The sequence below is a fragment of the Cheilinus undulatus genome, linkage group 19, assembly GCF_018320785.1.
Source record: "Cheilinus undulatus linkage group 19, ASM1832078v1, whole genome shotgun sequence".
Taxonomy (NCBI): Eukaryota; Metazoa; Chordata; class Actinopteri; order Labriformes; family Labridae; genus Cheilinus; species Cheilinus undulatus.
In genome coordinates this window covers 26,008,332-26,025,167 of record NC_054883.1, presented here as the reverse complement: position 1 = coordinate 26,025,167, position 16,836 = coordinate 26,008,332, and the positions used below count along the sequence as shown (strand labels likewise).

General features: G+C 41.1%; 1 protein-coding gene across 1 annotated transcript in view; it reads right to left on the bottom strand.

The window, feature by feature from the left end:
• The window catches only part of zfhx4 (zinc finger homeobox 4), a 117,500-nt gene that overhangs the window by 45,380 nt on the left and 55,284 nt on the right, over positions 1-16,836 (bottom strand). The window contains exon 6 of the mRNA XM_041813614.1: positions 10,695-10,929. Within this exon, the coding sequence (XP_041669548.1) occupies positions 10,695-10,929 (235 nt within the window). The remainder of the gene's footprint in view (positions 1-10,694; positions 10,930-16,836) is intronic.

Genomic DNA, 16,836 nt, shown 5'->3' with positions numbered 1-16,836 from the left:
AGTGTTCTTTTGGGCAGACAAAACACACTATTTCCCTTATTTTGTGAAGGAAAACCAGGTCAAGAATAGACTTTTACATGAGCTGTCTCTCTGTCAGATTGCTGTAGGTAAACATGGGAGAGGAACAGCAACGGCTACAGGGTCGTACACATGCTCACGACGAGCCACTGACAGCTGCAAGAGCTGCAAAGCTTCCCCCGGTTAGCGACGATTAGCCTTGGCTATAGGTAATCGATAGCTGCTATCAATTCCATACCTCCAGCTGATGGATGAGGTAGAGAAAACAGAGGAAGAAGGAGAGGAACGGCACAGATTCTACTTGACAAAACATCGTCTTGAAGTAACGTTTCTTCTTTGTGAGGGTATAGGCTGCTCTGAACGTCCATCTGTGAATTGAATCATCGCGCTCTGAGATTAGCGGCTGCTTGGACCCAGCCAGAGGATTGCCTGGTTACCGAGGCTCCGGCTCCACTCGGCCCTCCTCCCATCAGTGGATTGTTTGTCTTAATACTGTGTGACATGGCCCATTGTTTTGTCCATCTGTGGTTAAGAGTCAATGGACAGAGGGTGTATGAGGGGGATCGGGGTGAGAGAGAGAAAAGAATGGAGGTGAGGGAGGAGAAAATAAAGAAGAGCTGAAGTGAAAAGGACAGGGGGTGGGGGGGTGGGGGTGAAAGATGCACAGAGAAGATGGAATGTAAAAAAAAAAAAACATGCAATAAGTGTGATTTCAGCGTGGCCCTCAGACTTCCTCCACCAGAGGTGTTGACTTCCATAAGCCGTGTGATATCACCCACGTGAAAGGCACCCCAGCCTGGTGACGCCAGACCCCCCCCCCCCAAAAGGGTTAAGTCATATTTAGTATGCGTCCTCATAGCCCCACGGCTTTGTATTGTAAATAAGACTAATGTGGCATTGGTCAGGTATGCTAATTCAGATAATCAGCGCAATTTCTGCAAATTATAACTGTCAGTGCGGTGGGCACAGAACCTTGGCGGAAAACATGAGGGAACAATTTAGCCCGGGTAATACCCCTCCACCAAAGGGCTGCTCAACTCAAAGAAAAACAATCGTCCTGAGCCCATACCGCCCCGACACACCATTTCAAAAATAGTTTATGGTGAAAGAGGCTGCCCCTTTTTTTCCCTGTGTGCACACAGACCGCAGAGTAATTATAATTTGCTTGGATGGAATTATTCAAAAAATGACCACATCTTTGACTCCCTCAGCCATAGAGAATATGGTTTGGGGAAATTTGGGGGTAAATTGCTACTTGCCTAAAATATAATAATATACATATATGAATGTGTCTTATTTTGATTTGACAAATGATTTAAAAGGCAGCGCATTGTCTCCAACTAATTGTACGGCAATAAAAAGCAGCGTACTTCAGTGAAATCCTCTGGGGTGAAATCACATCACTCTCATCAGTCGCTCTCAGCAGGAACGGCGTTTAACTCATACCGGGCACATAAAATAACATTCCAAGTTTTTATTATGCGAGGAATGGATCCTGGCTGTCTGAAATTACTGGACTTTATCTTCTATGTAAGTAAGTTTCTCCTTAACTGTAAATGAGACAGAAAAGGTCAGAGATTATTTGTTAACTGTAGCTAATAAGCTGTCTGTAAGGAAATCAATATGCAACATAATTGGCTGCCCTAACTTATTAAGCATGTCATCTAAACACACATGTCTAATGGATTGTTCATCAGAAGGAGAAGGAGGATAAAGTTGTCCTTTTTCAGCGTCTCTCACCTTCTACATCCTAACTCAAAAAAAGAAAATGGCCACCACGGCGCTGTCTCCAGCGGTTAGCCTGATCTGGGTGTGTGTTGCATCCTTTCTCTCACTCCTCCGACCATCCGTGACTGTTTATGTAATGGCCACAAATTACTGAGACAAACCCTGGAAATAGACTCCTGTCTGAGGAGAGACTTTGCTTAAAAAAAAGAGGAAAGAGAAGAGAAGAGAACCGCTGGAATGGCGAAACCAAGTCCCGCCACCCGGAGGAAAAAAAAAAGAGTAGAACATGAAGGAGTGAAACAGAAGGAGGCGGGAAAACCTAATACGCTGAAAGATGCCTTGGTGCCGATGCATCCAAACGCTTTCCCACGATGGAAAGCGAGTGATTGTATGGAGTCAGTACTGCTGCAAAACTCCAGAGCTAATTGTAGAGTTTTGAGAGCATTGATTTATTTATGGCTCTTTAATTTTTTCATTCAAACCTGCCTTTACGCTCTAAACTACCTCTTTTTTTCTGTTCAGGTTGGTTTTGCACATTCCTGATTTTTTTCTTTGTGTCCATACATAACTTTCTTAGTGCACAAAACTAAGTCTTTAAAAACATATCAATTTGCTTGGAATTTTGCTGAACCAACCAAGAAACAGGTAGAGGATGGACCTGCTCGTTGTTGCTGTGCTGTTCTCCAAGAGGAATCTGCTTTGATTTAAGAAATTCACAACATTCTATCATATACACACACAAGGGAAAAATCATCATAAAACTTGAACATTAATAAGTGGAAATCTGTCAAAGAAAGCAAAACAGTGAATCCAACATGAATAGCTGAATAATGTGTCTACAATACAGCCAAAATGAAGTCTGTAGGAGGAACTGAGTTGGAGCTAAAGGGCTTGGAAGTCGACTAAGATAATTTGTGTGTGTGTGACAGAATGTTGGGACTCTCTAAGACTCTCCCGTACCTGTTCTCTATTAGTTGGTTTACCCAAAAACCCTGGAGCAGAAAAAGTTTCATATGCATGCAGAAAACATTTGAATGCACAAGGAGAAAGTGTCAAACGTGCACACAGAGAGGTATAATTTGAGCATGAATGCAGGAAATTTGGGCAAGCAGCTAAAAATCCGAGATCAGACAGACATTTAGAGCACAAACAAAAAAATCTGATCACAAGGAGGCAGGTTTGAATGGAAAATTTGGAGAACAATCTCTGCTCTCCAAACTCTTAAATGCAGTCCCCAGTTTTGCAACAATCATGCTTCCATTTGACTTTCTTTGTGTCGACTCCTACAGTCTGGGTTGAGTAAATTTGGAAACATGGAAATGTCAGTGCAACTGGAAACAAGCAGCATGGCACATTTTGCTCTCTGTCACTTTCTTTCTTGCAGCACACACAAGCACATGTAGCTGATATTAAGTGTCCATTAGCCTGGGTTTTTAGCCTACAGCAGCTATGTAAATGGTTAGCACTGCTACACTAATTTGACCAGAAACCGAAAATGTCCCAGAGCCTTATCACTCAGCCAAAACAAAAGGCTCTGGATGCACACAGACATACACAGAAGATAAAAGTGTTGTTGGTCTCTCTTAGTCCGAAGAGGTCTTTTGTTTAAAAGGGGGACTCAGACAAAGAGGGCCCTCTCCCTCCCTCTTTAATGCATGTTGGGTGGTGGTGATGGTAGGGCTTGCGGGGTGGAAGGGGGGCGTATAGAGGGATGGAGATGTGTGGGTGGTGGGGTGGATGACAGGCTGGGCTCTCAGAAATAATTACCTCCATAAGATCCCATCTCCCTTTTCCTTTCTGAGAGGGACGGGGGAAAAAAATGACAGAAAGTAAAGTATGCAGAAAAGACCCTTGTGTTTCTGCTTGGTCTGCCTTATGAGGAGCTTTACACATGATGGAGCACGAGGCTAATGGGCGAGGGTGCATACATAGAAAAACACACGTACACAGACCCTCCTCTCAGTGTTCTTTACGCCCAAACAAACGGTCTGACGGCCGAGGCAGAGGCGGCGACAGAGCCAGAAAAATCACTGTAACAACCAAACTTCACAGACTGTTAATGTCTCCAAAATCCGCCTAAACAAATTGGTCAAATTATAAAATCGATGATGGAATACCCATGACTCGCAATCTGTCATATTTTGCTTCTTCTTCTTGGATTTCACTAAACAGCTCCATTCAGGGCGTAACTTCATTACGAGTGGAGAAGGGCACAAAAAAATCTAATTTCTCTAACAACTTTTGGACGACCCTCAAAGAAAAATGGCCTCCGAGTCCTCCATGTTGAGAGGCAATTCATTTATGCGTGCTCTTCTGATGCAAACTGGCGTTTTTTTTTATAAACTCAATTTTCTTTAACACTTCTAATTGTACACAGAGAGGGACGATTTATCTCGCTAATGTGGGCACAGAGGACCTTTTGTCTTTAAAGGACACACAAATAAAAAACACAGTAGAAAGTTTGAGCTGTAGAGTTCAGTCAGTGAGAGTTGACTAAGTCAACAATTGGGTTTAGCCGCTATAAAATATGAGACAACCGAGCCAGATGTGGGAAGTACAGCCTCAGAAAGATTATAAGGAGTGGAGAGGGGATCTTAAAAAGTCAAATATTCAACAATGCATTCAAATAGCCTCAGACTGCGACAATCACACAAACGCCTTCATATGGAACAAGGATCCTTCCATTCCAACTATAAGGGGTTTTGAAATGTCTGATTTTACATTAATTTGGTCTGTGCTCTTCAAATAAATCATGGTCTATGTTGGTATTAATATCAACTCAGAGTACTTGAAATGCAAGTTTGAAATATTCAGCGTATAGCATTTATTCAGGCAGACCATGAAGTCTTACTCTGCCATATACATGAGATCAGCTTATCTCACGCAATAATAGTAATAATATCTTGAATTTATATAGCGCCTTTCAAGAAACCCAAGGACGCCTTACAGGAACACATAGACATGGACAAACTATGTTAGGGGAAGGATGAGTGTAAGGGGGGGTTTAGTGAAGACTGTAGGCTGTGGTGAACCGGTGGTACTTGAGACATTTTTTTGAAAATGTCCAGAGATGGAGCGCTACGGATGTCTGCAGGAAGAGTGTTCCAGAGGGTGGGGGCTGCAGCACTGAAGGCTCTGTCTCCATAGGTTCGGAGTTTGGCAAGCCCTCATCAGCTGATGGCCAGCTGATTCGCTCTAAGCACGCTATCAAATCACACTTATGCTGCCATATTTAAACTGCTCTAGCCTGGCTATGCTTTGCTGCTCCCTCTGCAAGCTGCTTTTACAACCCTCCTCCACCCCAGCTCCTCCTCTGTGCTACATCTGACTTTATCAGTGTCATTCTGTTGTCACTGATTCCTGCTCTGCTCTGGGTTTTTTTTTTTTTTTTTTTTTTTGCTGCTTCTCTCCCTGCTGTTTTTTATAATTGGCTTGGTGTATTTCTTTTTCTGTAATCCAAAACTTTTCTGTGATCTTCATGCTACCTTGATTTGCCAACTCTTACGTTAACATGAAGGAATCCTTTGAATCATAATCCAGAATTTGAGCTTTAGCATCAAAACATTCAAAATAAATTTGGAAGATTAAAATCCAAGGCATGCGCAAGCCTGTTGCTTATTTAAGTGCTTATTTTGTGGTCACCTCTACGTCAACTATAAGCAACACCCTAGCGATCAGGTTCTATGAGACATGGGAGAAAGATTTTGAAACTTCAGGCACATACTGATGTTAAAAATAACAATGGTGCTGCACAATTCATCTCAATGCAATTGCAACGCCAGGCTGTGCAACTACATAATTGCATAAACCGCCGCCTTTTTTTGCAGTCAGCAGTACTTGAAAGGTTAACAAAAAAAACCTGCAGAAGAACCACTCTTGAATTTTAGAAAATATTTATGTTATTTTGAAAGCAATACTGTAAAAACTTTAGATTTTTGTATTTTTAATGCTGATTAATCTTTGTTTGTTTTGAGTAGAGAAATAAACACTTCTAAACATGAATATAATCTGCATTTTCCTTAATAACCAAAAAAGTAGACTCATGATACCATTATGGATTACACTGCAATTGCAACTACTAATAGTGATATTGTCCAGTATTGCAAATTGTGCAGCACTACCAATATCCATGCATTTTCTAAATCACTTCTTAGGTGTAAAACTCCCACTATGATGACCATTCCCTTATGTTTGACCATGAAAACAGATCAGAGTTTGTCTAAATGGATGCCCTCTTTGTAAGGTGTCTGAAAATAGCTTTACTAAAGCAGAGACTGATTGATTCAACAGATGCATCTCTGCAACCCTAGACTCAACCAGGCAAATCCTCCATCAGGGACAAATCTAACAGAAAAGAAAGTTCCTATCAAAACATGCATCAGAAAACACATCAACATGCACACAATGCAGAGGAGCAGAGGTGTTGCTTGTTCACTCCGGTCTTTGTTCGTAACACGTATACCCTCACGGTGCGTCTCTGCAGCACTGTATCCTTAATTAGGCCATAAAATCAGCATCACAATTGTTTAATGAAAGCCATTCACATGTACATAAAGTCCAGAGCATTAGAACTCTTATTCCCAAATGGGCCTATAATTATGTGGCCCAGTGCCAGGTCCCAGGCTTTAAGAGAAAGATACCGGTCAGCACTTAAATTAATCTTTTTCATACCAGTCTCTAATGAACAGAAAGTGCTCGAGTCAGGAGTTGTAGCCCCAGAAAACTAGCGGCACCGCATACACATGCACATACACACAAATAAGAGGGTCTCCTTAAACTGAAGACTGGCTGGAAATGTTGCCTACTATGGAGCCTTTTCCATCAGTGAAAACATTCACATCATCTATCACTATGGGGGCCTAAAGCAGCTAGAATATACTTTTTCTTACATATAACAAAAGCTACTCTGGCGTGTAATATCTGCATGTGTTGTCATGTAATCTAAAACATGGAGGACTCAGCTTTAAAAGTGCTCAAATCTACAAAACACATTACAAGCAATGACATAAGTTTGTTTTACATCATGCTATTAATACAGAAGATTGTTATGGTAATGCATCAGAAAGAAAATGAGGAAAATGATAGTTTCCACTGTGCACTTCAAAACTTTTCTCCAAAGTTTAACTTTTCTTCAGTGTTTTGACTTTTTTCTTATAGTACATAATGAAAGACATATCCTGTTCCTCTTTTTTGCCTGATCATCTTTTTGTTGTTATCCACTAAGCCAAATGTTATTTAAAAGAATAACTTAGTCTATATTTTATGCCGTTTGAATGTGCAGAAACCACTGCGACATGCAAGACTGACATGCATCCCTCTTCTTTCTAAAACTGGGATAAAATTCTGTCATTCTAGGAGGATGCACATGCAGAGTGGAGGAGGTAAACTTTTATGCTAAAAGTTGTTGCACTATAGCAACTGAATTATTAAAATAAACCTATTGGGTAAGGTTGCTTTCATATTAAGGACCAGATACTGTGCTCCAGCTTTGCACACAAGTTGCAGTTTTCTTGCTTGGGTTTTTCACCTAACCACTACACAGCATATTAGCATCAAACCCCGTGATAGACAACATGACAGCTGCAGAAATCTGCAGCTAAAATATCTCAATTGCCCCCTTGTGGCTTGCTGCGATATAGGGACTGATCTCACTGTTAGAGCCTAAAAATCATGTGCATTCAAAAGAAAGTAAAAATATTTAAACAAAATGTGTCAACTAGCCCATTATTTAAATTTCTTTAGTTTAATTGAGAGTTTGGCCCCCAAAGTGCCCTTTTAAGAAAAAGCTGGCCCTTGTGCAAATGTAGTTAATATGCAACTTTGTGCATACCACAGTCGCAATCATGCTCAATGTGAAAACCCCGCTATCAAGCCCCCCCAAAAATCATTGAAGCATATTCCTCCACATGTTTAAGGAAATCTCCCCCCCATATGTGGTGTAATTAGAGACCAGTTTCTAATTTTGCATCACACTGATTTTAAAAATGTTCTCCTGGATTGCAGAACAAGCTGGAGCTCTCATTTATCACATTAACTTTTGTTTATCTCAGACTGAAACACCCTCCCCGCCAACACCTGCAAGCTTTGTAAGGTCTACAAGGAAATACCTCTGAAACATTACCCATGCACCCTGTGAAAGAAAACTGTTGTTCACTGAAAAATTATATAGACCGGGCAAAAGGAGGGCATCCAAAAAAGTGGCTTAGCATTTCGGTCGCCGCCAGCGTCCGCTTAAGCTTTGCACTAGCTTCCTCATGGAAATTCACCATGTGGCATCAAAGCTGAGGTATAAAAAAAACAAGGGCCCAAGCAACAAATATGGTGTGTTTTAAGAGTGGAACATTTGAAATAGGTGCAGCAGGCGATTATTGCATCTGACAGCTTTAAAAGATGCCTGTGCTCATTGGTTTAAGATGTAAGAGCGAGGGAGAGAATAGGGAAAAAAGGCTTGAAGTTGTTCTGGTTGAAAAATCGGACAGGAGCAGGAGAGAGAGGGAGATGGAGTAAGCAGGACAAAAAAGGAGAGAGATAGAAAAAGAGAGCAGGAGGAGGAAAAAGAGAAGAGGGAGGTGTGTGTTAAAATGTACGGTAATGATTTATGTAAGCATGCTTTTTCTGCTGCACCCCCAATTCTCAGAGAAACTTTGATCCATGTGTAATTAAAGCCAAACGTACAGCGGCTACGTCTCCATTTCAGGGTTGGGAGCTCTTCTCCTGTTCATGTGTGAGTCTGTGTTTGGGTTCACATGTGTTTCTGAGTGCTGAGCCTCCATCTGTTCCAGGAGTACATGTACAGTAAAAGACGACGCACAGACTCACGTTGAAATACACACTAATACACACAGGCAGAACGTTTACATGCAGATAGAAAAACACCATGGTTTTGTCTCAGTGAAATAGAACTTTTAAAAATGTAGATTTAACATTTTAGTCTGACTGAAAACGTGAAGAAATTAAATTCATCAGTCTGACTAACTGATCCTGACCCTGGACACGACCATGAGCGTCATGCGTCATAACGTTATGCTACAAAGGAGGAGGCTGGGGTGGAGGAGGTTAAGCTTTGCCTGCAGTATTAGTAGCAGCATGGTGTATCAGTACAAATGCAAGCAGGGATTAGTGAGAATGTCATATTTAAAAACACTGCTGTGTTGAGAGAAAGAGCTGTGATTGGCTGTTGGAACTGGGAGGCGATAATTGGGATCAGCTGGCGTCAGCCGATCACGGCTGGACATATGACTACAGTGTCCTGCATGACCTAACCCTGAGCTTCATTTTTTGTCTCTTCAACTGTCTGATCAAAATAAAGGTTAAAAGCCTAAAAAATAATCTTGAAATAGCACAGAGAAATGCTAAATCTACTAGCCCTTTATTCAAAAACTGTAGGGATTGGGCCTTCGCAGTGGTTGCTCCCAAATCATGGAACAATCTCCCCTTCCTCATAAGATCTGACCAGTCATCAACAGTTTAAATCTCTTTGCATTGGCCTTAAACTCTGACTGTCTCTTCCTGTTGCTCCCATTATGTTATATTTTATATCCACTAGATAGTCCTTTATCATTCGTCTGCCTTCAGATATAAGCACAAGCTAGTCAAAGCTTTAGGATGTTCTCACACTGCCTGTCTTTAAATCACACTAAAAACACACTTTTTAGTGCCATGCTTTTGACTCTGCAGGAGAATTGGCTTTAAATCTTCTCCTCTTGTTTTTAGATTGGCTTTGTGTTTTATTGTGTTTTTATTGTTTTTAATATTGTGCACCACTTTGGTCAACTTTTAGTTGTTGGATTGAACAGAGAATGTGCAGAATGTATGCAGTTTTAAAACTGTTCATATTTTCAATGTTCCACATACAACAATTAAAGAAGGCTAACAAGAATGAGATCCAGTAGTACCTATCCAAAAGAGGGCATGTCTATGAATCGGTTCTTCCCGTACTGACAGATGGATGTGGGCTAAGTCTATGCTGGAATGCTATTTAAAACGAGCCCCCCCCCTTTACCCCACCGTATCCCACCCGCTCCTTCAGGTCAAGCAAAGCAAAAACAAGTTAAGCGCTCATTTTCTCCCGGCAGCATTAACATAAGGATGACTAAATAATGGACCCTGACTCTTGGTGTTCTGGTTTACATTAGAGCACAGCCCCCTCCCCTTACACCCTGCAACCCCTCACCAACCATCCAACCCCCCACTCAAAGAAAAACGATTAATCTTTTTTTTTTTTTTTTGTCTCTCTGAATGTTTTACAGTTCTGTTACACTTATTAGCTGCTGGCAGGACGGAGAGTCTTAAATGAAAGCCAAATTGCTTTGGTCATGAGAAAGGAAATGAAAGCTCACTCCAGGGAGAGGCTGTGTAGCCCAAGCATACGTGTGCGTGCGTGTTAAAGTGTGTGTATGTGCCAGAGTGATGTATGCGTGTGTATGGCTATCGTATGTGTGCACAGGCCTTTTCACTACAAGATACTCCCAAGGTGAAATTTCATAAACTGACTGCCTGCCTGGATGGGATGTCCCCGTGCACGGGACACAGCCTGTGTTTGTGTGAGAGTAGGAGAGTGCATGTAGCAGATATAAGCACGGCAGCCTAATAGGAACAGTATGCTCATTTTGGAGAGATTAGGAGGAATGGACGGGTCTGTATCGAGAGACGTGATCTGGATATGAAGGCCGAAGGAAGGAGGGACTACGGAGGGAGAGACGTTTGACAGGATGATGAGGGAGTGGTGCAAAAATACAGAAAAAGGAGAAAGGAGGAGCCTAAGAAGTATAAAAGACTCATCTGGCTTAAAAATTACATTTACAAATCAAATGAGTGTTCAACTCAAATACAGGCAAACAAAAATCAAGTACCGGATCTCACACAAAACATTCACACAATCCACAGTAGCCTTATCCAGGTCACAAGAGCTCCAGCTAAAGAAAAAGTCAGCTAAAAGAGCCACAAACCTTGGCTGGACGGGCTTTCCTTGACGTGGAACAGCTCATGGAGGCTCAGCGCGTCCTCGTCCCCTCCCAGGCCTTGCTGGTGCAGCTGGAGCTTCCTCAGTCCTTCATTTTGCTGGTGGCGAGCCGAGCGGGCGTGCTGCACCAGGTTGAGGCGGGCCTTGGTGGAGTAGTCACAAAGGGTGCAGTAGTAGACACACGACTCAGGGCTGTACGCACTGTCCTGCTTCTGCAAGTGCTGCGGAAGAGAAGAGAGAGCAGATGTTAGATGTGTGCTCGCATTTTTAGGGCATGCTATGGACAATTGAAGAGGAAGTCCTTGTAATGGCTCTAACTTTTGTCTATTTGTTTAAAGATTTATTTCAGGGTTTTTTTCTTGTGTCATAGATAGAATGGAGACTGCTCATGTGGGAAAGGAGCCACAGCCCGAGTTGAACCCACTTAAAGAACAATAGCATCCATATTTAGGGCATGACCTCAATGCAAGGCCATCAGCTGACCTGAAATATTTATTTTTAACTGCATTTTAAACCTTGTGGAGGTATTTGAATAAGTTTCTGTCTCAAATAGAGACATTATTCTGCAAGATTTTGCCCCGATCCTTAGTAATTTATTTCCAAACTTGCTCAAAATCAAGTCCATCTTAAAGAAAATTTTATTAATGATTAAAATCAGGGAGAAAACTTTATTAGAGTTTGATTGATGCCTTTATATTTGCACACCTCTATTTCTAAGTTACCTGCATAAGTCTGAGGTAATGTAAAGATAAAAACCACAAAAGTCACATAAAGGCCTGAGTTCAGAGCACTATTTTAGTCTTTAACATGCACATTGTCCAGCTCTCCTCATTGTTCGCAGCTGCAGGGGTTTCTTATTCAACGTGTGCTGTCAGTTGCAAGCCCTTAATTTCCAGTTGCCTCTTTAATGGCATTGCAGCCATGCAAAGCTACCCCCTGCCTCGATGTGTGCCTGCACACAACAACAACACACATACATGCACACATGCACGCTCATGCACGCACAGCCCCCATCCCACCTTGCCCTACTCCCATACACCCAGTCAAGCCAAGCATATCAAGTGTGCCTCTGTTGTTGCTGCCGGGCTAATGAACAATGCACAAAAACAAAAGAGCAGGCCAAGCTTTTATTATCTGATCCTCAGTGGAGAGAGGGGGGGCGGAGAGAAAAAAGAGAGCAAAGGCAAAGAGACAGAGACACTGTAGGTTTACATACAGTTAAAAAAAAAGTCACATTTATGTGTTAGTTCATGAAAACTGGGCTTTATAAATGCAGGTAAACTTGTTACTACAGCTGCAATTGTACTAAAATAAGGGGGCTTTCACATTAGGGACTAAAAGGCCTGCATCTGAGTCCAAAATCTAGTTCTATTTGTGAGCACAACAGTACAGTACTCTAGCACCAGATCTGAGTCCACCTGAAGCTTTGGTCTCAGGCACGATTCATGTGGACTCAGGCTAAGTGAATGGAACCAGGCCTGAGTTCAGGGTCAAAAAGTCAGTCCTACATGAGTCCTGTCTCTTTAAGAACCCATTATCGGTGCAGCACAGGCCCATTTCATCTACTAATCTGCAAGCTAGATGTAAAAGTAGGAAGCGGGTCCTTGCTGGAGTCTTTAACCAAATAAAATCATCCATAGTATCATAAGGGGCTCCACTGTCTGCACAGAGCATAAATAAAGGTCAAACAGAGAAGCTGACATGGCCATTTCTTCTTCTTTTTTCTTCTTGGTGGATTTTCAAACCAACTATGTACATAGCACCACCTGTGCTCATATGCATGTAAAATCTGGCATGCAACGATGTTATTGATGTTAGCAGAGCATAGGGAGGGAGAGCAATTACATCCAGACATGGTATGAAACAATTCTTCCATGAGTGACAACTCCCTTAGTTTCTTAAAGCTGCACTGACACACAGAAATGATGATCTCTGACATGTTTAGACCTCAGTCTAACTTGAAGTGGACTACTACTTTCCACTAGTTCTACAAGATTTGGTAACAATGTGCATTGCACAGATTGCACAGCCTGACAGCACAATTGCAATTAGATTCTTAATACAGCAATACTTTGTACACTTGATCCACAGCCTTCACTCCATCTTAGACTCAGAATTGAAGCATCTCTGCTAAAGAGTCATGCTGTTGTCTGTCTTAGATATCAGTATGATCATGTGCATCATTTTGGTACCAAAGCTTAGGTGGAGTGGATGTAAAAAAAAATGTACATAGTTTTAAAATTCTTCATGTTTTCCAACTGAATTGAGTCCAGCAGCAGTTAACATAAATGGGGTATAGTGCTACCCTGCATGGTGGAGTCAGACATGCTCCCATCTCTCTCTCTGGATGCTTGTATGCCAGGAAAAGGATCTAAATCGAGTTCTAACTGTAGCTGAACTCTGGAGAACAGAGCCACAGTGGTGCTCATGGAGGCTAGTTTCTTCTTTGTGAAGATTTATTCATACAGCCATGAGAGAAACAGGTGCAGGCCTGAATGCATGAATTAATACCTGTAACAGTCTCATGGCTCCTATAGAAACATGTTTCATTCTTGAAAAGTTAGCAAGGTGATATTTTCTCCCAAGCATTATTGCATGATGTTACACGGAGCAGGACGGAGAGAGAAAATGTGTGGGAGGAGTGAAGCAGGGAGAGGAGGTGGTGCTGGGGGCACAGTTAGCTGCAGGTGTGTGAGTCCCACCCCCCCCTCACCTCCCCTCCTGCTTTTCCTCTTCCTCCTTTGACAAACGGGGATTAGCAACATAGCTACAGCCGCTAACACATCTTTTCTCTCTGTCTCTCCCTTCTTTCTTTCTTTCTTTTGTAGGAAATCTTACAAGCTTTTTCTCACGAGACGGTGGGACGTCCCCCTCGCAGTCAGAGGCCCTTTCAGAAGTCTTAAGTTTTAATTAAGTCGGAGTTGTCAGAAGAAAGCTCCCCTAGTCCAGAGCTCAGGGCCATTAATTACAGCTATCTTTGTTTCTCTGTGAAAAGAGGCCTCCCTCGCTCCTTCTCTCCCTCTCTCTCTCTTTGCTTCTTTTCTTTCTTCCACTCCCTCCCTTGCAGGAGAAGCAGGCTGCTGAGCCTTACCGTGGAAACCACACACACATGCACATACAATCACATGCACTGACTGGATACAGACATGCAAACACAGACAGGTTTGGATTTATTCTCTTTCCACTGAAAGATGAATTCTAGCAACAGATTGAACCAGTCAGAGACACACAGGGAAAACCTAAAAACTCATTCACCTAACCTGCCTACATCAGGATTTTACTTAGGACACTCTGCAGAAAAATGCATGCAAGAATCATCCTGTTCTGGTCATCCATTAAAAACATACACATTAGCTTTTATACTTCACTCATTGTCACTAATCAATACCACTTCAGTCTGGAAAACAAGCAAACCTCAAAATGCTGTGCAGTATTCATTCCTTTACATTGCAACTACTGCACGAGAAATTGCAGATTTGCAGAATTTGTAGATTCAAAATAGTACTCTGAACTCAGTCCTTGACATTTTTTGGTGCCACGATTAAAAATGCCATAAAATAAATCAGAAAATTTTAACAGCAAACAAGTTTTTCCCTTTGCCTAAAAGACAGCCATGATAGTTAAGAGTCTAATCAATGCAGACGGATGGTGTTTGATAAAAATGTTCTTCATGATAAACTTAACAACAATCATGGTTTCACCTTTTAGCATTTATGAAAGCAAAACAGTCAAGACTGAAATGTTAATGCACAAAATGCAGTATTGCATTTGCAATGTTTACTCTATAATATGAGTATTTTTCTAGGCATTACACCTGAATGGAGTCGCTTCAGTATCACAAATAAAACGTTAAAACTGATCATCTTGTGGCCCTGTTTTCATTTCCTTTTTTGATCCTCAAAAAATAAAATGTGAGAAAGAAAGTGTGATTTGGAGGAAATCTCAGCTGAAAATTGAAAGAATAAACATCCAGGCATAAACTCTCACTAGTTTTAATTCCAGAATTCTCTTTTGGACGCACATTGAACAAAATCAGAAAACAGAACGTTTTCCATTTGTGTTTTTTCTTATAAATAGAAATCAAGATTAAGAACTTTTGAATTTTTTTCCTTAACCCTTTAAATGCAATGCAAAATAACTCACTGAATTTGTTGCACAGTTGTGTTTATCTCTCAAGACAACACAACTAATTTTCAGTAATTCAAAATAAATTCTCAAAGTGGTAAAGACCATAACAGATCTGTTGTAGTTTAACCATTAAGGTCATTTTGCAGTAAAACTGATATAAATCCACAGAGGCCTGCATGCTCTGCATCCCTCCCTGCCCTAACTTCCCTTCTGTTTGTTTTTAGATGATCAGGATTTGGCTGGGAGTCTGTGCATCATATACTTTGGGGTTGAACTGGGCTGCCGGATAGGTTTAGTCCTAATATTAATTCTCTCTCCATCAGCACATTCCTGAGGGTTTGTTTAAGACCTAAACTAGAGGGCTGTCTGTCGCTCTCTGGCACTCGGTAGGCCTCAAATGCAGGCGGTCTGGTGATCACAGGCCAGAACATCCATGATTTATGAACTTTTAAAGGAGCGCTTTGACTCCTGCCAGGCGTGGGCTGTGTAATGCATATTCAGACACACAAACACACTGTTCCTGCTTCTGGGTTTGCACCCATGTGTCTGCTTGAAATGTGTGTGCAATTTACGCTGCTGCTGGTTTTATTTGTGTGAGTACAAGTGCTCTACATGCACTTTTTTCGAGACAGGTTCACATTGCCTATATAACAAGAGCTTTATGGAGTTAAAAAGGTAGAACATGAAACATCATCAGGTATTAGTAAATCTATGGGCTTATCTCTTAACGAAAGCCAAAGGGCGGAGATGAGTCTACGAGGATTTCAGACATCCTGGTGTGAGGGTAGATCTTATATGAAGGATACACTCTTCAATAGAGCAGCTATGGTTAGTGTTAGAAAGCTGAACTGAGGTTGAATCTGAGGTTGCGGGTACGTTCAGGAGCAGCTGGCTGGTTGACCTTAGTGCTCTGAATATGGAGAGGTTCCCTTCAGTAAGGCACATTTTAAAAGCAATCCTGTAGTGAACAGATGACGTGCTCCCTCTTTTTGTGCATGTTAGTTGTGGGAAAATAGTGGTTTTACTGAGCTGGCCTTAGATAACAATCATCAAGTATAGAAATAACTTTTATTCTGCTGATTTTTAACAGGTTTCTACACTGACTTAATATCTTAATTAACAGAACATGATACAAGTTGAGAAGGCTTTGAGAGGATGAGGAGGATAACTGTCCTGTAGCAGATGAACCCAGTGTGAGGAGGCTCAGTAGCAGTATTGCTAGGCTAAAACACAATTGATTATCAAGTAGGGCTAACCGAAAATAATCTTATTGCGATTGTTTTTCTCCAACAATGCAACTGCGATTTAATATGCACTTATTTTTAGGTTGCTAATCTTATGTGTATTATAACCAGCACAATCTTAAATCAATTAAACTTAAATCAAAATTATTTTCCCTCGTATGCAAATTTGATATCAATTGTCATTCTTGTTTTAATTAAGACAAAACAAAACAAAACAAGAAAAGTAGGATTTTTGAAAACTATTCAAGAATTAAAGAGACTTGAATGTTTTCAAAATGCGTAGAGCAGAACATCTCTGCTGCAAAAAAAGTATTAAACTGGTAGTTTGATACATTTAAGGTTTTAGAAATATTGCACTGTCAGCAATTTAAAAATTGCAGCAGGCCATATTTCAATTTTTATTTTTGATGAACTGCAAAAAAGCAGCTTCTTGAACCAGGTTTTGAACTCCAACATATGGATAGGGAGTGAGCATTTTGAACCAGCTGCAGGCGTTTAATAGACGACTCCTCCAATCACACAAATTAAAGGATAACAACAGCCCTGTAATGTGGCAGCTATGTGATATTTAGTCTTAGTCTTCAGATTAAAATGTATTTTTTTAGTCCCATTTTAGTCTTTTTAACCTCTTTCAGTCGAGTTTTAGTCTTTACTGTTAGTCACAATGTTAATTCTCTTTAAACCAATATAATCAGCCAAAATGTGAACATAAAATTGATGTAAAACACTCTTTTGAGATTCCAACAGTCCAGCATT